General features: G+C 45.7%; 1 protein-coding gene across 1 annotated transcript; it reads right to left on the bottom strand.

Annotated features, from left to right (window-relative positions):
* Positions 1-770: 770 nt before the first annotated feature.
* kics2 (KICSTOR subunit 2) lies at positions 771-15,231 on the bottom strand. Its single transcript, XM_068050341.1, has 3 exons — positions 14,910-15,231; positions 5,397-5,685; positions 771-1,911 (listed from the first exon to the last, which is right to left on the bottom strand). The coding sequence occupies exons 1-3, from the start codon at positions 15,133-15,135 to the stop codon at positions 1,095-1,097; spliced, it is 1,332 nt and encodes a 443-aa protein (XP_067906442.1). The 5' UTR covers positions 15,136-15,231; the 3' UTR covers positions 771-1,094.
* Positions 15,232-15,724: the final 493 nt, after the last annotated feature.

Below are 15,724 nucleotides of genomic sequence, written 5' to 3'. Positions count from 1 at the left end.
ATCACTTTCTGCTTCTGTTGTTATTAAAACTCAATTTCAATTTAGTAACTATTGGAAAGAAAACTGAGTAAATACTAAAATATATCTAAGTGACTGCAGTAGAAGTTGCATTTATTTTGCTGCTGCAAAGCTGCTGCCATCTTCTTACACCACGCCTGGGCCTCCTTCATGATCTTGTTCAACTGTCGGTTGCAAACTTTCCAGCGATTAAAAGTCAACAAACCCCTTTGGGAATGTTAATACTTTTTCCTAACTTTTAAAAAACGTTGAGCATTTATTAATAAGTTTATAGATATCCCCACTTACATTGAGTTCTGCATAGGTTTAGAAACCTGCATTTCTTTGTGGGATGTGTTATTTATAATTTTATGATGAAAGCTGGGGCGAATTTCTCAGGACATGCAACCTGTCCATTGAATATCATGGGATGACCAGTTTAGTCAGACTTGTAAGTGATTTAGTGCAAACAAAATGTGGCCCAATAACCGTTCGATCAGGATGATTACAGATGAGATAGCCCACCTTCATTCAACCATCCAAGCTTCCCATGAAGTAAGTAAAACAAAAGTAATGATAAATATGTTTAATTGTGTTGTGGTGTTTCTAGGGGGGCGTGGTCTATGGAATTTTTATAACATGGGGGAGAGGGGTCAAGTAAAGGCCTCATGCAGAGACAGGATAGTGCTTCCTGTTTTGTATTTAATTGCCCTGGCAATACATCCAAATGCTCCATTTACTTTTCCAATAGCAATTAGGATTAAAGCTCAATCTTTGCATCAAATTCAAGTGTTTTTACTTCACATTTATAAGTTGTTTGAGTACACATCAGTTAGCATTAGCATTGAAATGACAGCATTCATACTAGGTAAAGAACAGCTTGTGCAGTTCTTAGCTGAGCGCAAATTAACAGACTCAAACATCCAATAGTTATATACATTACTGGAGCCCTAATGTCCTCACAGTAATGGATGAAGACATGATTCAAGTGTGGTGAATTACTCTGGAACCTACTGCCAGCAGAATCTGTCTCCTGCCATCCTCTTCTCATCTCTCGCGATGCATTTACACATTTACTTGCACCAGAACTATTGTCATCAGCCCTTTGAACCTGGCTTCAGGCTGGCAAATGGCTTGGAGTTCTTCAGGGAACTGGAGAGCTCATTGAGGAAGGAGAGAAAGTGGGAGTCTTTCTCCGACTTTCTGGAGTCAAAGATGACGACGATGGTGAACTGGGGCTCGGGGCGCGTTAAGAAGTAAGTTTTCTGAACCTTGTCGTCATAGAAGTGGACTACTTTGTCCAAAGTGTTCAGCTCTGCCGCACGGTCTGTCATGATCATGATCACGTTGGGCCAGTGTATTAAAGGCCGGTCAGTGGGCAAAGAAACAACCGCTGGGTACTGGTCCACCCCCTTGGGGGCTTCCCTGTATGAGTGTGGGTGGTGGTATCCGTGCCCCTGGAAGTTCTCCGACCCCCGGTTGTCGAAGATCAATGAGACGTTTTCGGCGTCATATTTCCGGATGAAACTAGAGATCTTGCCGCAGTAATCGGGGTTGGTTTTGGCGGTCAAGGCCTTCATTTCTGACGGGGTAGTCTGGCGGCTCAACGCCTCATGGAAGTAGAAGGTGAATTTGGCCAGGAGGGCGTTCTTCAGCTTGGCCAGCCAAAGGAAGAGGTGTGGCGGCTGAAGGGCCTTCTGGGTCTGGCCCCCAAACAGGTGCTTCCTGGTCTCTCGCTGCTTCTCGAACGTCTGCCCCCAAGTCTGCAGCTTGGAGTGAGCGCTGTGTAGGTTGAGTAGCGAGGGGAGGAACTTCCAATCACTGATCTCAGCCTGAGCTTTCAGCAGCTGAGTTAGCACATCTACCTCCAGCTGGAAGCTACTTTCCAGGGGACTCAGGATGGGGTGATGGAATCTAAGGACATAAAAATGAACACATTTAAAATTCTTCATGGTTTAACCCCCTGGAGTTCTGCACTGTGGGTTAACTTCCCTATGCAACATATGAACAGCTGGACAAGTGGTCCCTTCAGTCAGATTTACAAACCCCACCAGGTAGCCAAGAGTTCAAATCCCAGCCTTATTTGCATTTGGCTACTCTCCTGAATGTCAAATCTGCCACAATAAGTGTTAACTGTGGCTCAGTGGGTAGCAGTCTTACTTCTGAGCCAGAAGGTTGTGGGTTCATTCCCCACTCCAAAGACCTCAACATATAATTTAATACTGAGGGAGCACTGCATTGTCAGCATCTTTTGACTAAGACATTAAGTTGAGGCCTCGTATACCTTCTCAGGTAGGCGTAAAAGATCCAATGTCACTAGTTCAATGAGCCTGCGCGTTCTCCCCAGTGTCCTGGCTAATATTTATCCCTCAACCAACATCACTGAAACAGATTATCTGGTCATCATCTCATTGCTGTTTGTGGGACCTTGCTGTGTGCAAACTGATTGCCACACTTCCCTTTGTTTTTACAGCAGTGACTACATTTCAAAAAGCACTTCATTGGCTGTAAAGTGCTTTGGGACAACATGAGGTGGTGAAAGGCGCTATATAAATGCAAGTCCTTCCTTCTTCCTCCTCCCTAGTGGGTTGTGCCTACCGCATGTCTTCCCAGTTGAGAATGAGTTGGGTTACTGACAGCTCCTTAGTGCTGTTCAGCATCTGGATTCTGTATTTAAGCCCTTGAGTTGGACCCAAACCCTAACCTCCTGACTCAGAGGCAAGTGGTACCACTCAGCCACGACTAAGGAAGAAAAAAAAAATCAGAAAAGGGTCTGGAAGGAACAATTATAATGCAGCAGTGTAGCAGGATTTGGTAAATAGACTATCGCACAATTCAGCATATTTCATTAGTAAGAGAAGCAGAGCCAATGCCAGCACAGTTTATCAAATTACAGACAGTCCTTCATCAATAGATGGTGTATGAATAGTTCATTGATTCTCTGGCTCTCACAGTAAATTGGTGCAGATAGATTTAAAAGTCGATCAGTGCTTTGTAACTCACATTGAAAGTGTACCTTGGGACAGCAGAGTACAATGCATCACATGGAATTAGAGGGCCTGCGATCCTCCTGGGGCTAGTTTTTGGGCAATACCATCAGTGGAAGGTGCTCCAAGCAGCCAGCAGATTGCTCGTCTACTCCCTCCACCACCAGCGCACTGTGGCTGCAGTGTGTACCACCTACAAAATACGCTGCAGAAACTGCCAAACCCGTGGCCTCTACCACCTAGAAGGCAAGGGCAACAGGCACATGGGAAACACCACCACCTCCAAATCACACACCATCCTGACTTGGAAAAATAGTGGCGGTTCCTTCATCATTGCTGGGTCAAAATCCTGAATCTCCCTACCTAACAGCACTGTGGGTGTACCTTCACCTCACAGACGACAGCAGTTCAAGAAGATGGCTCGCCACCAACTTCTCAAGGGCAACTAGGGGTAGGCAATAAATGGCATCTTTGCCAGTGACATTCACATCCTGATAATTACATTTTAATAACTACAATGTGGCCTGTTTAATTGGATTAAACCTGTCTCAGTTAATGACATCATTGATAAGTTCTGCAAATCAATACTGAGAGAAAACGGGCATTGGAAACTTTTAACCTCCCTCTCGGCAGGCAAACCCATTCACCCATTAACCACTCCAGCGTTTGCCATCTTTTTAATTGGCAGAAACATTTTCTACAGATAAAATCCCAGCTCTAAGGTTGTCAGATGTAAGGCATTGCCTGGTGTATCAACAAATCATCTTCTCTGACACAATTTGCAAGAGAAGCTTAAAAGATCAAACAGTCGCTGGGTTTCGCTGCTAGATTTCTCTCTCCCCACCGTGGATGATTTCCTACCGGTTTGGTCTTTTCACAGCAGATGAGCAGCTATATGTCAATCACGGGAGCGTGGTGAAAGGCTGAGTAGAAGTCCTGTTTCTACAACACTTACTGAGGAGAGGCACTGACTCAGACCATGTGGCTCCTCACAGGCTACAGTGTGTGACCTCCACAATCAAGGATAGCATTGTGGGAATAGAGCGGTGGTGGCTCATTTCGACACATTAGAGTTCTCGAGTTCTTACTGTGCAAGAAGAGGCCATTCAGTCCATGCCAGCTCTCTGTAGGGCAATCCAGTCAGTCCTGTCCCCCCGCTTTATTCCCAGAGCTCTGCAAGTTTATTTCCCTCAAGAGCCCATCTAATTTCCTTTTGAAATTATTCATCGTCTCCGCTTCCACCACCCTCATAGGCAGCGAGTTCCAGGTCATTACTACGCGCTGAGTAAAAAAGTTCTTCCTCACATTCCCCCTGCATCTCTTACCCAAAACCTTCAATGCGTCCTCTTGTCCCTGTACCATCAGCTAATGGGAACAGCTTTTCTTTATCTACCTTAGTCATAACAAATCTTTAAAAAATACAGTTCAGAACTGGTCTGCAAAAGAAGCCAACTATTTAGCATTCTGTTGGGTTGGGGCGAGAGTGCGACTATAGGCTTGGTTTTGGATCATTCTACCAAAGAGCTGGCACAGACATTCTGGGCCAAGTGTCCTCATTGTGGTTCGATGGTATTAAAATCAGCCCGAGACCTCTGCAAGGTTGACCCAAGATGAAGCAGGTGACAGGACAAAAGGAAAAGTGAAAGGCGAGTTGGCTGCAATGGATCTAAATGGCTTTTAGTTAAGAAATCAGCTTAAACTGACAGCATTCAGTGACAATGTACGAGGACTGGGAGGTATATTGCTGCTCATGGAACAAGTGGTTCTCTGACTATTAGACTCAAGGGAGACAAAACAGGCTTTGGCCACATGGAAAAGTCTAAAATGCACAGAGAAAATTGTAAAATGTATTCCCTACATTAAAACAGTGACTACACTTCAAAAATACTTCATTGGCTGTAAAGTGCTTTAGGATGTCCAGAGGTTGTGAAAGACACAATATACACACTCGTCCTTCATCGAACAGTACAGCAAAGAAGGAGGCCATTCACCCCATCGAGTCTATGCCAGCTCTTTCGAAGAGCAATCAGTCAGACTCACTCCCCAGCTCTTTTGCCAAATCCCTGTAAATGTTTTTCCTTCAAGTATTTATCCAGTTCACTTTTGCAGGTTACTACTGAATCTGTATCCACCAGAGTCTCAGGCAGTGCATTCCAAATCCTAACCATGCACTGGGTAAAAGAAGATTTTCCTCATGTCGCCTCTGGTTCTTCTGCCAATCACCTAAAATCTGTGCCCTCTGGTTATCAACCCTTCAGCACTGAAAACAGTTTTCCTTTACTTACTTTTCTATTGCTCCTCAACACCGCGTGTAAACCCTGTTACTGGTAAAGAATTAATTACTTATGGTTTTAATTTGTTAATCAGCTCACCTCCCATCATCTCAGAACAGGCCCTGGGTCTACCACTGACCTGGAACTGTATTTTTGCAGAATCGACTCTAGTGCGTGCACCACCTCAGTTGAATGGATGCACTTCTGCGTGCTAAGGGAATACATCTTCTCATAGAAGTCAGCAATCTCCATTCGGGCCTGAACGAAAAAGCAAAGCTGCTCAGAGAGGTGGGAGAGAAGCTCTTCCAGATGCGGAGAGGTCCCAGCCGCTGAGTTCCGTGCAGTGGTGACCAACTTGCGCAGCTCGTTGTGGAGGGATGTGTAGATAGATCGTATGGAATCCTTCCGACTAAAGAACGACTGTCCACCTGCAGATTCAGCCAGGGAACAGAAAATCACCTCAAGAATGGCATAGAATGTTACAGCAGAGAAACAGGCTATTTGGCCCATCAGGTCCATGCTAGTGTTTCTGCTCCATATGAGCCTCCGCCCACCTAACTTAACCTCACCCTATCAACATATCTTTCCATTCCCTTTCTCGCATCTATGCTATTTGCCTCAACTCCATGTGGTAGCGAGTTCCACTTTCTCACCACTCTCTGGGTAAAGAAGTTCTCCTGAATTCCCTACTGGATTTATTAGTGACTATCTTAAATTTACGAAGTAGAAACATCTTTTCTAGGTCTACCCTAAGAAGCCCCTTCATAATTTTATAGGCCTCTATTAGGATACCCCGCAACCTTCCCTGTTCTGGAGAAAAGAGCCCCAGTCTGTTCAGTCTTTCTTGATAGGTATAACTGCTCAGTTCAGGACAGCAAAACCCGAAATGTCTTAATCACAAATAGACAAACTTATTAGGACTGAAAGCAATTCTTAAAATAAAATCATCATTAGGGGGATCTGCATGACTCAGTGACTTAACACAACCACCCTTTCACTTCGGGAGCCTGGCTTTGAATCCGCTAAGCTTTGTTCTGCTCTATGGAATGAGACAAAAAAATTAAACTTGATGTTTAAATCTAGCAAATTTGACTGACATGTGTTGTACATGAGCACTTAATCACTGACAGGTGTTGTCACTAGTCAGAGTGGTACCAATATAATAAAGGAAAATGTCACACATGCCTTGGAATGCAATATATGATGCACTTAATTCATTGCCTGAGGTGGCTCCATCTACTGGTGCCAACTAGCTGATAATTTTACCCATTTGCTACCTCGAAATGCTGATTCCAGACACAACCCAAGTTTGGAAGGGCAAGATTTGTAACTATATGTCAGGTGTTCCTCATACTTCAAAGGGACACAGTGCAAAACTTTCACATCCCAACTGCACTATTGTTCTGCCCTCTGCTGCCACTATACTTTAATGAACTCCTGTTGATTATACCACAGGGTACAGTGACCTGATGACAGAACTCACACACTTGTGCACATACAAAGGCACATGTGCACATACATACAAATGTGCACACACGTACATATAAACACTTGTGCTCACATACACACATACATAATTGCACACGCACGTACGTGTATATTGGGAGTCTCAACGCCATGCTCTAGCCACTCCCATTACAAAACATAGCAGAGGACTAGTGGCATCTCGGGGACAATTGAATCTTATTTTTTAAAAAGAGGTGTTGCTCTAAACAAGAATAAAAGATGGGCCAATGAGAGTGTTTCAGTCAAAGGTCAAAATTCAGAAATGACCATTTCAAATAGAAAGGATGAAAAATTGTGCATAAATCTCTCCCATTACAGCTTTATGATTTTTCTTTCAAATCATCGCTCATTTCGGATATTGCTAAACTATTGAATATACTGAAATAACATTCCTAGTTATTGAAATCACATTAAAGTTACATAAAGCATTTGTAAATCAAAAATTGCACGTTATGAATACTCTCTAGCAGTAGAGGGCAAATTGCTGAAAACAGCAACTCCTTTCTGCTAATCAATAAGGGGACAGTAGCGCAGTGGTGATGTTACTGGTAATCCAGAGGTCTAGATGAATGCTCCAGAGATATGAGTTCAAAACCCATGGCAGTTGGAGGAATTTAAATTCAATTAATTAACAAATCTGGAATAAAAAAAGGCTAGTCTCATTAATAATGATAATGAAACTACCGGATTGTCGTAAAAACCCATCTGGTTCACAAATGCCCTTCAGGGGAGGCAATCTGTCATCCTTATCTGATCTGGCCTACATGTGACTCCACATCCACAGCAATGTGGTCAACTCTGGAATGGCTTCACAAGCCACTCAGTTGCAGGTGGCTCACCACCACCATCTACTCAAGGGCAATTAGGAATGGGCAATAAATGCTGGCTTTTCCAGTGATGCTCACATCCCAAGAACAAATTTTTTTAATTGATTTATCGTGACCAGCACGTTAGAGCTTGGCTCAGTAGGGAGCGCTCTCACTTCAGGTCAGAAGTTAAGAGGTTCAAGCCCCACTCCATGACTTCTGTTTTGTGAAAGGTGCCAATGTAGCTCGCCTGTCTGTTCAGTTGGATGCTTAGTACCATAGCAGGTCACAGCACACAGGGAGGCCATTCAGCCCATCGAGTCTATGTGGCTCTCTGTAACTAATTGTAATGCATTGCCTGAAAGGATGTTGGAAGCAGATTCAACAGCAACTTGGGCAGATACTTGAATAGGAAAATTTTGAAGGACTATGGGGTAATAGTGGGAGGAAGGGTGATTAATTGGATAGCTCTTTGGCCTCCTTCTGTGCAGTTTGATTCTAATCCTAATATGGTGCTCTTTCCTCAAAACTCTGCATCTTCCTTTCAATATTTTCCTTAATGATCTCTGCCTCAACTACTTCCTGTGACAAAGCACGCCATGCTTCAACAATCCTACTTAAAGAACTGCCTCTTAATCTCTCTTCTCAATCTTTTATTGACAACTTTAAATCAATATGCCTTGTCACTGATTCCCCAACTAGAGAACATTCACCCTATTGTAACTCTTCATCCATTTAAAAACCAGGGACTTTTCCCACTGTCCAGGATAACATTCCTCCACCAGCCAACATCACCAAGAAAACAAATTCAACAAGTCATCGACCTCATTTACATTTGTGGGATCTTGCTGTGCACATACCAGCTCTCATATTTTCCTACGTAACAACAGTGGGTGTGTGTCAAAAATAATGATTATGAAGCACTTTAGGACATGATAAGGCATTATGTAAAGGCACATTCCTCCTTTCCATATAGTAATGCGCACGCAGGCCCCATATGTCTTTCCCTTAAGTAGACAACGCCCACATTTAAACACTTTTCTTCCTTTGAATTACAAAATCACCAGGCACTCATTGCCCTTTTCAAACATTGACTGCTCACAGTCCCATTTCAAACAGTAACCACTGACTAGTTTTAGGAAGGGAATACAGCACATCAATGTTGAAATGATTTGCAGTCAATCTGATATTGGCTTTCTCTTCCATCTACCACTTTACAGTAGCCATTTAGATGTGACTGATTGCAGCCTATCAGGCTTTAACTTCTCTTCCCCAAAATAGATGAATTATATTCAATCATTGACATGACACTATAGCCAAAACACCAGTGCAGTAGTTAATAAATTGCTAGATGAAAAAAGATCAAGAGCCATCTAGTTTGCCCTCCACACTCCTTAATCCCATGTTTCAACAAAAAAGAGTGGTTGACTAATCACATCAATCAATCTCTATCAATTAGTCTACAACAGACCCAGCCATGAGGAAGCCCCCACATCCCCAACCACTGCCAGTGGCTTTGGAAACCATAGGTCCAAAGTCACCTATTGCTCCAACGCCTGCTATACTTGCCACATGTCCTATCGCAAATTACTCATCTACTGTATCCCAAAATGTTATTAAAACAGATATAGATTAAAAATCTCTTCAAATTTTCATTTTTCTTGGCATGTGCTAACAACATCAGAAATAGGAGCAGGAGTAGGCTATTCATCCCCACAAGCCTGCTCCGCCATTCAATATGATCATGGTTGATCTGATTGTGGCCTTAACTCCATTTTCCTGCCTGCCCCCCATAACCCTGGACTCCTTTGCTGATCAAAAATCTGTCTAGCTCAGCCTTGAATATATTCACTGACCCAGCCTCCACTTCTCTCTGGGGAGGGGAATTGCAAACACGAACGACTCTCTAAGGGAAGAAATTCCTCCTCATCTCCATCTTAAAAGGGAAACTCTTTATTTTGAAACTGTGCCCTCAGTTTTAGACTCCCCTATGAGGGGAAACATCCTCTCAGAATCTACCCTGTCAAGCCCCCTCAGAATTTTTTAAAATATTTTTTCATGGGATGTGGGTGTTGCTGGCTAGGCCAGCATTTATTGCCCATCCCTGCTTGCCCTTGAGAAATTGAGTGGCTTGCCAAACCATTTTAGAGGGCAGTTAAGAGTCAAGCATATTGCTGAGAGTCTGGAGTCACATGTAGGCCAGACTAGGTAAGGACGGCAGATTTCCTTCCCTAAAGGACATTAGTGAACCAGATGGGTTTTTACAACAATCGACATTGGTTTCATTGCATTAGACTAGCTTTTCAATTCTAAATTTTTTTTTTATTGATTGAATTTAAATTTCACCATCTGCCGTGGTAGGATTTGAACCCATGTCCCCAGAGCATTAGCCTGAGCTTCCTTGTCCAGGAACATTACCACTACGCCACATCTCTCCTTTATATGTTTCAATTAGATCACCTCTCACTCATCTAAACTCCGGGTTTAGGCCCAACCTTTCCTCTTATGACGACTTCATCCCAAGAATCAATCTCGTGAACTTTCTCTGAACTGCCTCCAATGGAAATATATCCCTCCTTTAATAAGGAGACCAAAACTGTACCCGTGGCTGTGAGCCAATGGCTGACAAGAGTCCAAGTGCAGAAAATAGTGAAAGAGCAATGGAAATGGGATGATGCAAAGCCAGTGTCAGCAATGGGCACAGGAAGAATAGGCACAGCAATGCTCCAATGTGTCCACTGGCAGTTTCATAAGTCACTGAGGCAGTGTTTCCACTTTGGGCAGAATCACTGATTTGAGTGCAAAACATGAGCTTAATCTTTTCCACTGGTTTTGCCAATTCTGGGTGAATTGCACCAAGAAACACAGTGCAACCAAGGGGAAACTCCAGGCCATTTTCTTGAAAAGAATTTTAAAAATCCAGTTTTAAAAGCAAATTCCTAGACATACAGCACACTTCCCCATTCACAGCAGTGAGTGTGAAGAAGGGAGTTTGGTAAGTGAGTGTATTTTAAGGGTTAATCTCTCAAGTTTTTGTTTTCATTTAGCAATTAATTGAAATTCTTGTTTCAGATAAGAGGTGTTAGTTTTCTTGCAGTTTTAAACGGGGGTATACTAACAATCAGAGTAGCGGTAGCTAGCTTAAACTGGTTTCTGAGCTCTAGCAGAGCTGACACAGCATTGTTTTCAGAGTATAAGTTCAAGGGGCTCTCTGTCTTGTCTGCATTGAGTGATGCTGGAGGGCACAGAGTGTGAAGAAGAGAGTTTGGTAAGTGAGGGAGTTCAGTAAGGAGGGGAACTATAAATTAAGAAAAAAAATTGACTGCACTGAGCTGCTTTGAGTGCACAGAGTGTAAAGTGGGAGTTTGGTGTGAGAGGAGGGGCTCCCTTCTTTCTTTCTTTTACCTTTTTTCAGCCTCCAGTAGCTGCCTCTCTCTTCAGTACAGGGGCAAAAGCTGATTGGTGAGTAACTGGTAAGTTATTCTACTTCTCATTGTAACTAATCGTTTTTAAAGTTGCAGTATGGCAGGTCAGCTAGACCATGTGGAATGTACGTCCTGCAGTATGTGGGAAGTCCTTGACTATCACATCTACAGGAAATGTCACCGGCTGCAGAAGCTTGAGCTCCGAGTTTCGGAACTCGAGCGGCAGCTGGAGTCACTGCTGTGCATCCGCGAGGCAGAAGACTATGTGGATAGCACGTTTAGGGAGGTGGTCACACTGTAGGTTAGGAGCACGCAGGCAGATAGGAAATGGGTGACTGCCAGACAGTCTGAGAAGTAGGCAGGCAGAGCAGGAGTCCCCCGAGTCTATCTTGCTTGCAAATCGTTTTTCCATTTTGGATACTGGTAAGTGCGATAGTTCCTCAGGGGAGTGCAGCCAGAGCAAGGTCTGTGGTGCTATGCGTGGCTCAGCTGCACAGGAGGGGAGAAGAAGAGTGGAAGAGCAATAGTGATAGGGGATTCGATAGTCAGGGGATCAGACAGGTGTTTCTGCAGCAGTAAACATGACTCCAGGATGGTGTGTTGCCTCCCTGGTGCCAGGGTCAAGAATGTCACAGAGCGGCTGCAGGACATCCTTCTGGGGGAGGGTGAACAGCCAGAGGTTGTGGTCCACATTGGTACCAATGACATAGGTAGGAAGAGGGATAAGGTCCTGAAAGCAGATTTTAGGGAGTTAGGAAGGAAATTAAAAAGCAGGACCTCAAGAGCAGTAATCTCAGGATTACTCCCAGTGCCACGTGCTAGTCAGCACAGGAATAGGAGGATTGCACGATTGAACATGTGGCTGGAGAATTGGTGTAAGAGGGAGGGAATCAGATTTCTGAGGCATTGGGACCAGTTCTGGGACAGGTGGAACCTGTACAAGATGGATGGGCTACACCTTAATAGGACTGGAACTAACATCCTCGCGGGGAGATTTGCTGGTGCTCTTGGCGAGGGTTTAAACTACCTTGTCAGGGGGATGGGAACCTGAGGGGTAGCTCAAAGTGGAAGGAAGTAAAGCTGGTAACAGGAGGTAGAAAAGTAGCAAGTGACATTAGAAGGCAGGCAAAACAAAGGCGAGTATCAACTAGGCTTAAAATGCAGAATCTTGTCAAGAAGACAAGGTTAAGGGCACTCTACCTGATTACACACAACATTTGCAACAAGGTAGATGATTTAAAGGCACAAATAGAGGTAAATGGGTATGATCTAATTGCCATTACGGAAACGTGGCTACAAGGTGACCAAGACTGGGAACTGTGTATTCAAGGATATTCAACATTTAGGAAGGTCAGGTAAAAAGGAAAGGGAGATGGTGTTGTGCTAATAATAAGGGATGGGATCAGTACTTCAGTAAGGGAGGATCCCAGATCAGAAGAACAAAATGTGGAATCTGTTTGGGTGGAGCTAAGAAACAGCGAGGGGCAGCAAACATTGGTAGGAGTTGTTTATAGGCCACCACACAGTAGTAGTAGTGTGGGCATGGTATTAATCAGGAGATTAGAGAAGCATGCAGCATGATTAATACAGTAATCATGGGTGACTTCAATCTGCATATAGACTGGGGAAACCTAATGAGTACTATTGCTATGGAGGATGAGTTTCCAGAGTGTGTTAGGGATGGTTTTCTAGAGCAGTACGTTGAGGAACTGACTAGACAACAGGCTATTTTGGATCTAGTATTATGTAATGAGAAAGGGCTAATTAATAATCTTGTAGTAAAAGAACCTTTAGGGATGAGTGACCATAATATGATAGAATTTTACATTATGTTTGAACGTGAGGTAGTTCAATCTGAAAGCCAGCGTGTTAAATTTGAACGAAGGAAATTATGAAGGTATGAGGGCCAAATTGGCTGAGGTGGATTGGGAAAATACATTAAAAGGTATGACAGTACATAGGTAATGGACAGTCTTTAAAGAAATATTACATAGTTTACAGCAACTATACATTCCTTCAAGGCACAAAAACCCCAAAAGTAAATGCAGTCAACTGTGGATAACAAAGGAGGTTAAGGATTGTATAAGATTAAAAGAAAAGGCCTATAAAGTTACCAGAAATAGTAGTAAACCTGAGGATTGGGAGGATTTTAGAATACAGCAAAGGAGGACGAATAAACTGATAAAGAAAGGGAGAATAGAATATGATTGTAAGCTAGCAAAAAACATAAAAACGGACTTTAAAAGCTTCTATAGTTACGTAAAAAGGAAATGTTTGGCTAAGACAAATGTGGGTCCATGACAGGCAGAGTCAGGAGAATTGATATACAGCAGGTCTGGCAGCATCTGTGGAGAGAGAAGCAGAGTTAACGTTTCAGGTCAGTGACCCTTCTTCAGAACTAGCAAATATTAGAAATGTAAAATGTTATAAGGTTCTTATGGAAAAATGTGAGGTCATCCACTATGGTAGGAGGAATAGATGTGCAGAGTATTTCTTAAATGGTAAGAGATTAGAAAGTGTGGACGTACAAAGGGAACTGGGTGTCCTTGTCAATAAGTCACTGAAAGCCAACATACAGGTGCAGCAAGCAATTAAGAAGGCAAATGGCATGTTGGCCTTCATTGCAAGAGGATCTGAGTACAGGAGTACTGAATTCTTGCTACAGTTGTATAGAACCTTGGTTACCTGGAGTACTGTGTGCAGTTTTGGTCCCCTTACCTTAGGAAGGATATGATTGCCATAGAGGGAGTGCAACGAAGGTTCACCAGACTTGTTCCCGGGATGGCGGGAACTATGTCCTATGAAGAGAGATTGGGGAAACTAGGCTTGGATTCTCCGAAGTTTTGAATCCCCGTCTACTGCCTCCAGAATACAAATATAGGGCGCAGAGAAAATTCAGGGCCCTCCCTTCTGTAGCTCATGTGTACACGCAATGTGCACATGCATTTATACACACAGATCTCACTCAGTACCAGCAACAAATAAAACACGGTACACAGCCTGCCCAAGCTCATGGACGTACGCTTGGCACAGAAACCTTAGCTCAGACGCACAGGAGACAGGCACCCCTCTGTCTCAGATGCACAGGAAACAAAACCCCACCCCCACCACCTCCCGACCTGGTCTGTCTCAGTTACACAGGAGACAAAGCCCGCCCTCCCTCCTCACCCTCCTTGGTCTCAGACACGCAGGACGCAGACTCACTGACACATCACACCCATTCCCCTCCACCTATCTCCCCTCACCTCCTCTTCTCCCCCTCCCTCAACACCCCCATTCTCCCTCCCCTCCATATCTCTCTCCTCCTGCCCCCTCAACGTCCCCATCCTTCCTCCCCTCCCCCATTCTCCCTCCTTTCCCCCCTCCCATTCTCCCTCCTTTCCCCCCTCAACCTCCCCCATCCTTTCTCCTCCACTCTCCTTCCACCTCCATTCCTCTCCCCCTGCCCTCTTTCCCCCTCCACGCCTCCCGCCCTCCCCCTTTCTTCCCCTCCACTCTCCTTTCACCTCCATTCCTCTCCCCCTGCCCTCTTTCCCCCCTCCACGCCTCCCGCCCTCCCCCTTTCTTCCCCTCCTCATCTCCCCCCTCTCCTCCACCTCGCTCCCTCCTCCTCTCCCCCCTCTCCTCCACCGCCTCTCCTCCTCATCTCCCCCCTCTCCTCCACCTCACTCCCTCCCCTCTCCCGTCTCCTCCACCTCTCTCCCTCCCCCCTTTCTCCCTCTCCTCTCCCCTACCCCCCACTCCCCTTACCCCCACCTGACCCACTCCCCCACTCTCCACTCCCCCTTCTTCCCCATCTCCCGCCCACCCCCTCTCCTTCCCCCACCCCCAACCCCCTCTCTTCTCCACCCCCTTCTCCTCCCCCCCCCCAACCCCTTCTCCTTCCCCTCACCACTCACTTTCCCCCTCTCTTACCCAGTTTCTGCCCCAGGAAGCCCATGCTATGATAAGCTTTCTCGGCTGCCGCCAGGTGAGCGAGCGCTGACAGGATTGCGGCCCAGCTGGGCCCCGCGCTCCGGCTGCTCTCCTTCTCCCGCTCCACATAGTCCTTGGCCCGGTCATGGGAGCAGACTCCGAGCTGCGAGAAGAAGGTTTCCAACACCGCCTGTTCCAGGGGCACCGGGCTCGGGGCCTCGCTCATCCCGCCGGCCCGGTTTTGGGGCGCTCACACCGGGGCCCGGCTTCAGCTGCAACCGCGACTGGGACTCGAGAGCGGAACCGGAACCGGGGGCAGGGCCTGGGACCATCCCCGCGCCCCACTATCCCCCACATTACCCCCAAATCACCCCCCCCTCACTGACACCCCAAATCACCCCCCCTCACTGACACCCCAAATCACCCCCACTCACTGACCCCCAAATCACCCCCCCTCACTGACCCCCCAAATCACCCCCACTCACTGACCCCCCAAATCACCCCCACTCACTGACCCCCAAATCACCCCCCCTCACTGACCCCCCAAATCACCCCCACTCACTGACCCCCCAAATCACCCCCCCCCCTCACTGACCCCCCAAATCACCCCCACTCACTGACCCCCAAATCACCCCCCCTCACTGACCCCCCCAAATCACCCCCACTCACTGACCCCCAAATCACCCCCCCCAATCACCCCCCTCACTGACCCCCCCAAATCACCCCCCTCACTGACCCCCCCAAATCACCCCCCTCACTGACCCCCCCAAATCACCCCCCTCACTGACCCCCCCAAATCACCCCCCCTCACTGAC

Source organism: Heterodontus francisci, chromosome 18 (assembly GCF_036365525.1).
Source record: "Heterodontus francisci isolate sHetFra1 chromosome 18, sHetFra1.hap1, whole genome shotgun sequence".
Classification (NCBI taxonomy): domain Eukaryota; kingdom Metazoa; phylum Chordata; class Chondrichthyes; order Heterodontiformes; family Heterodontidae; genus Heterodontus; species Heterodontus francisci.
This window is presented reverse-complemented; position numbering and strand designations above follow the sequence as displayed.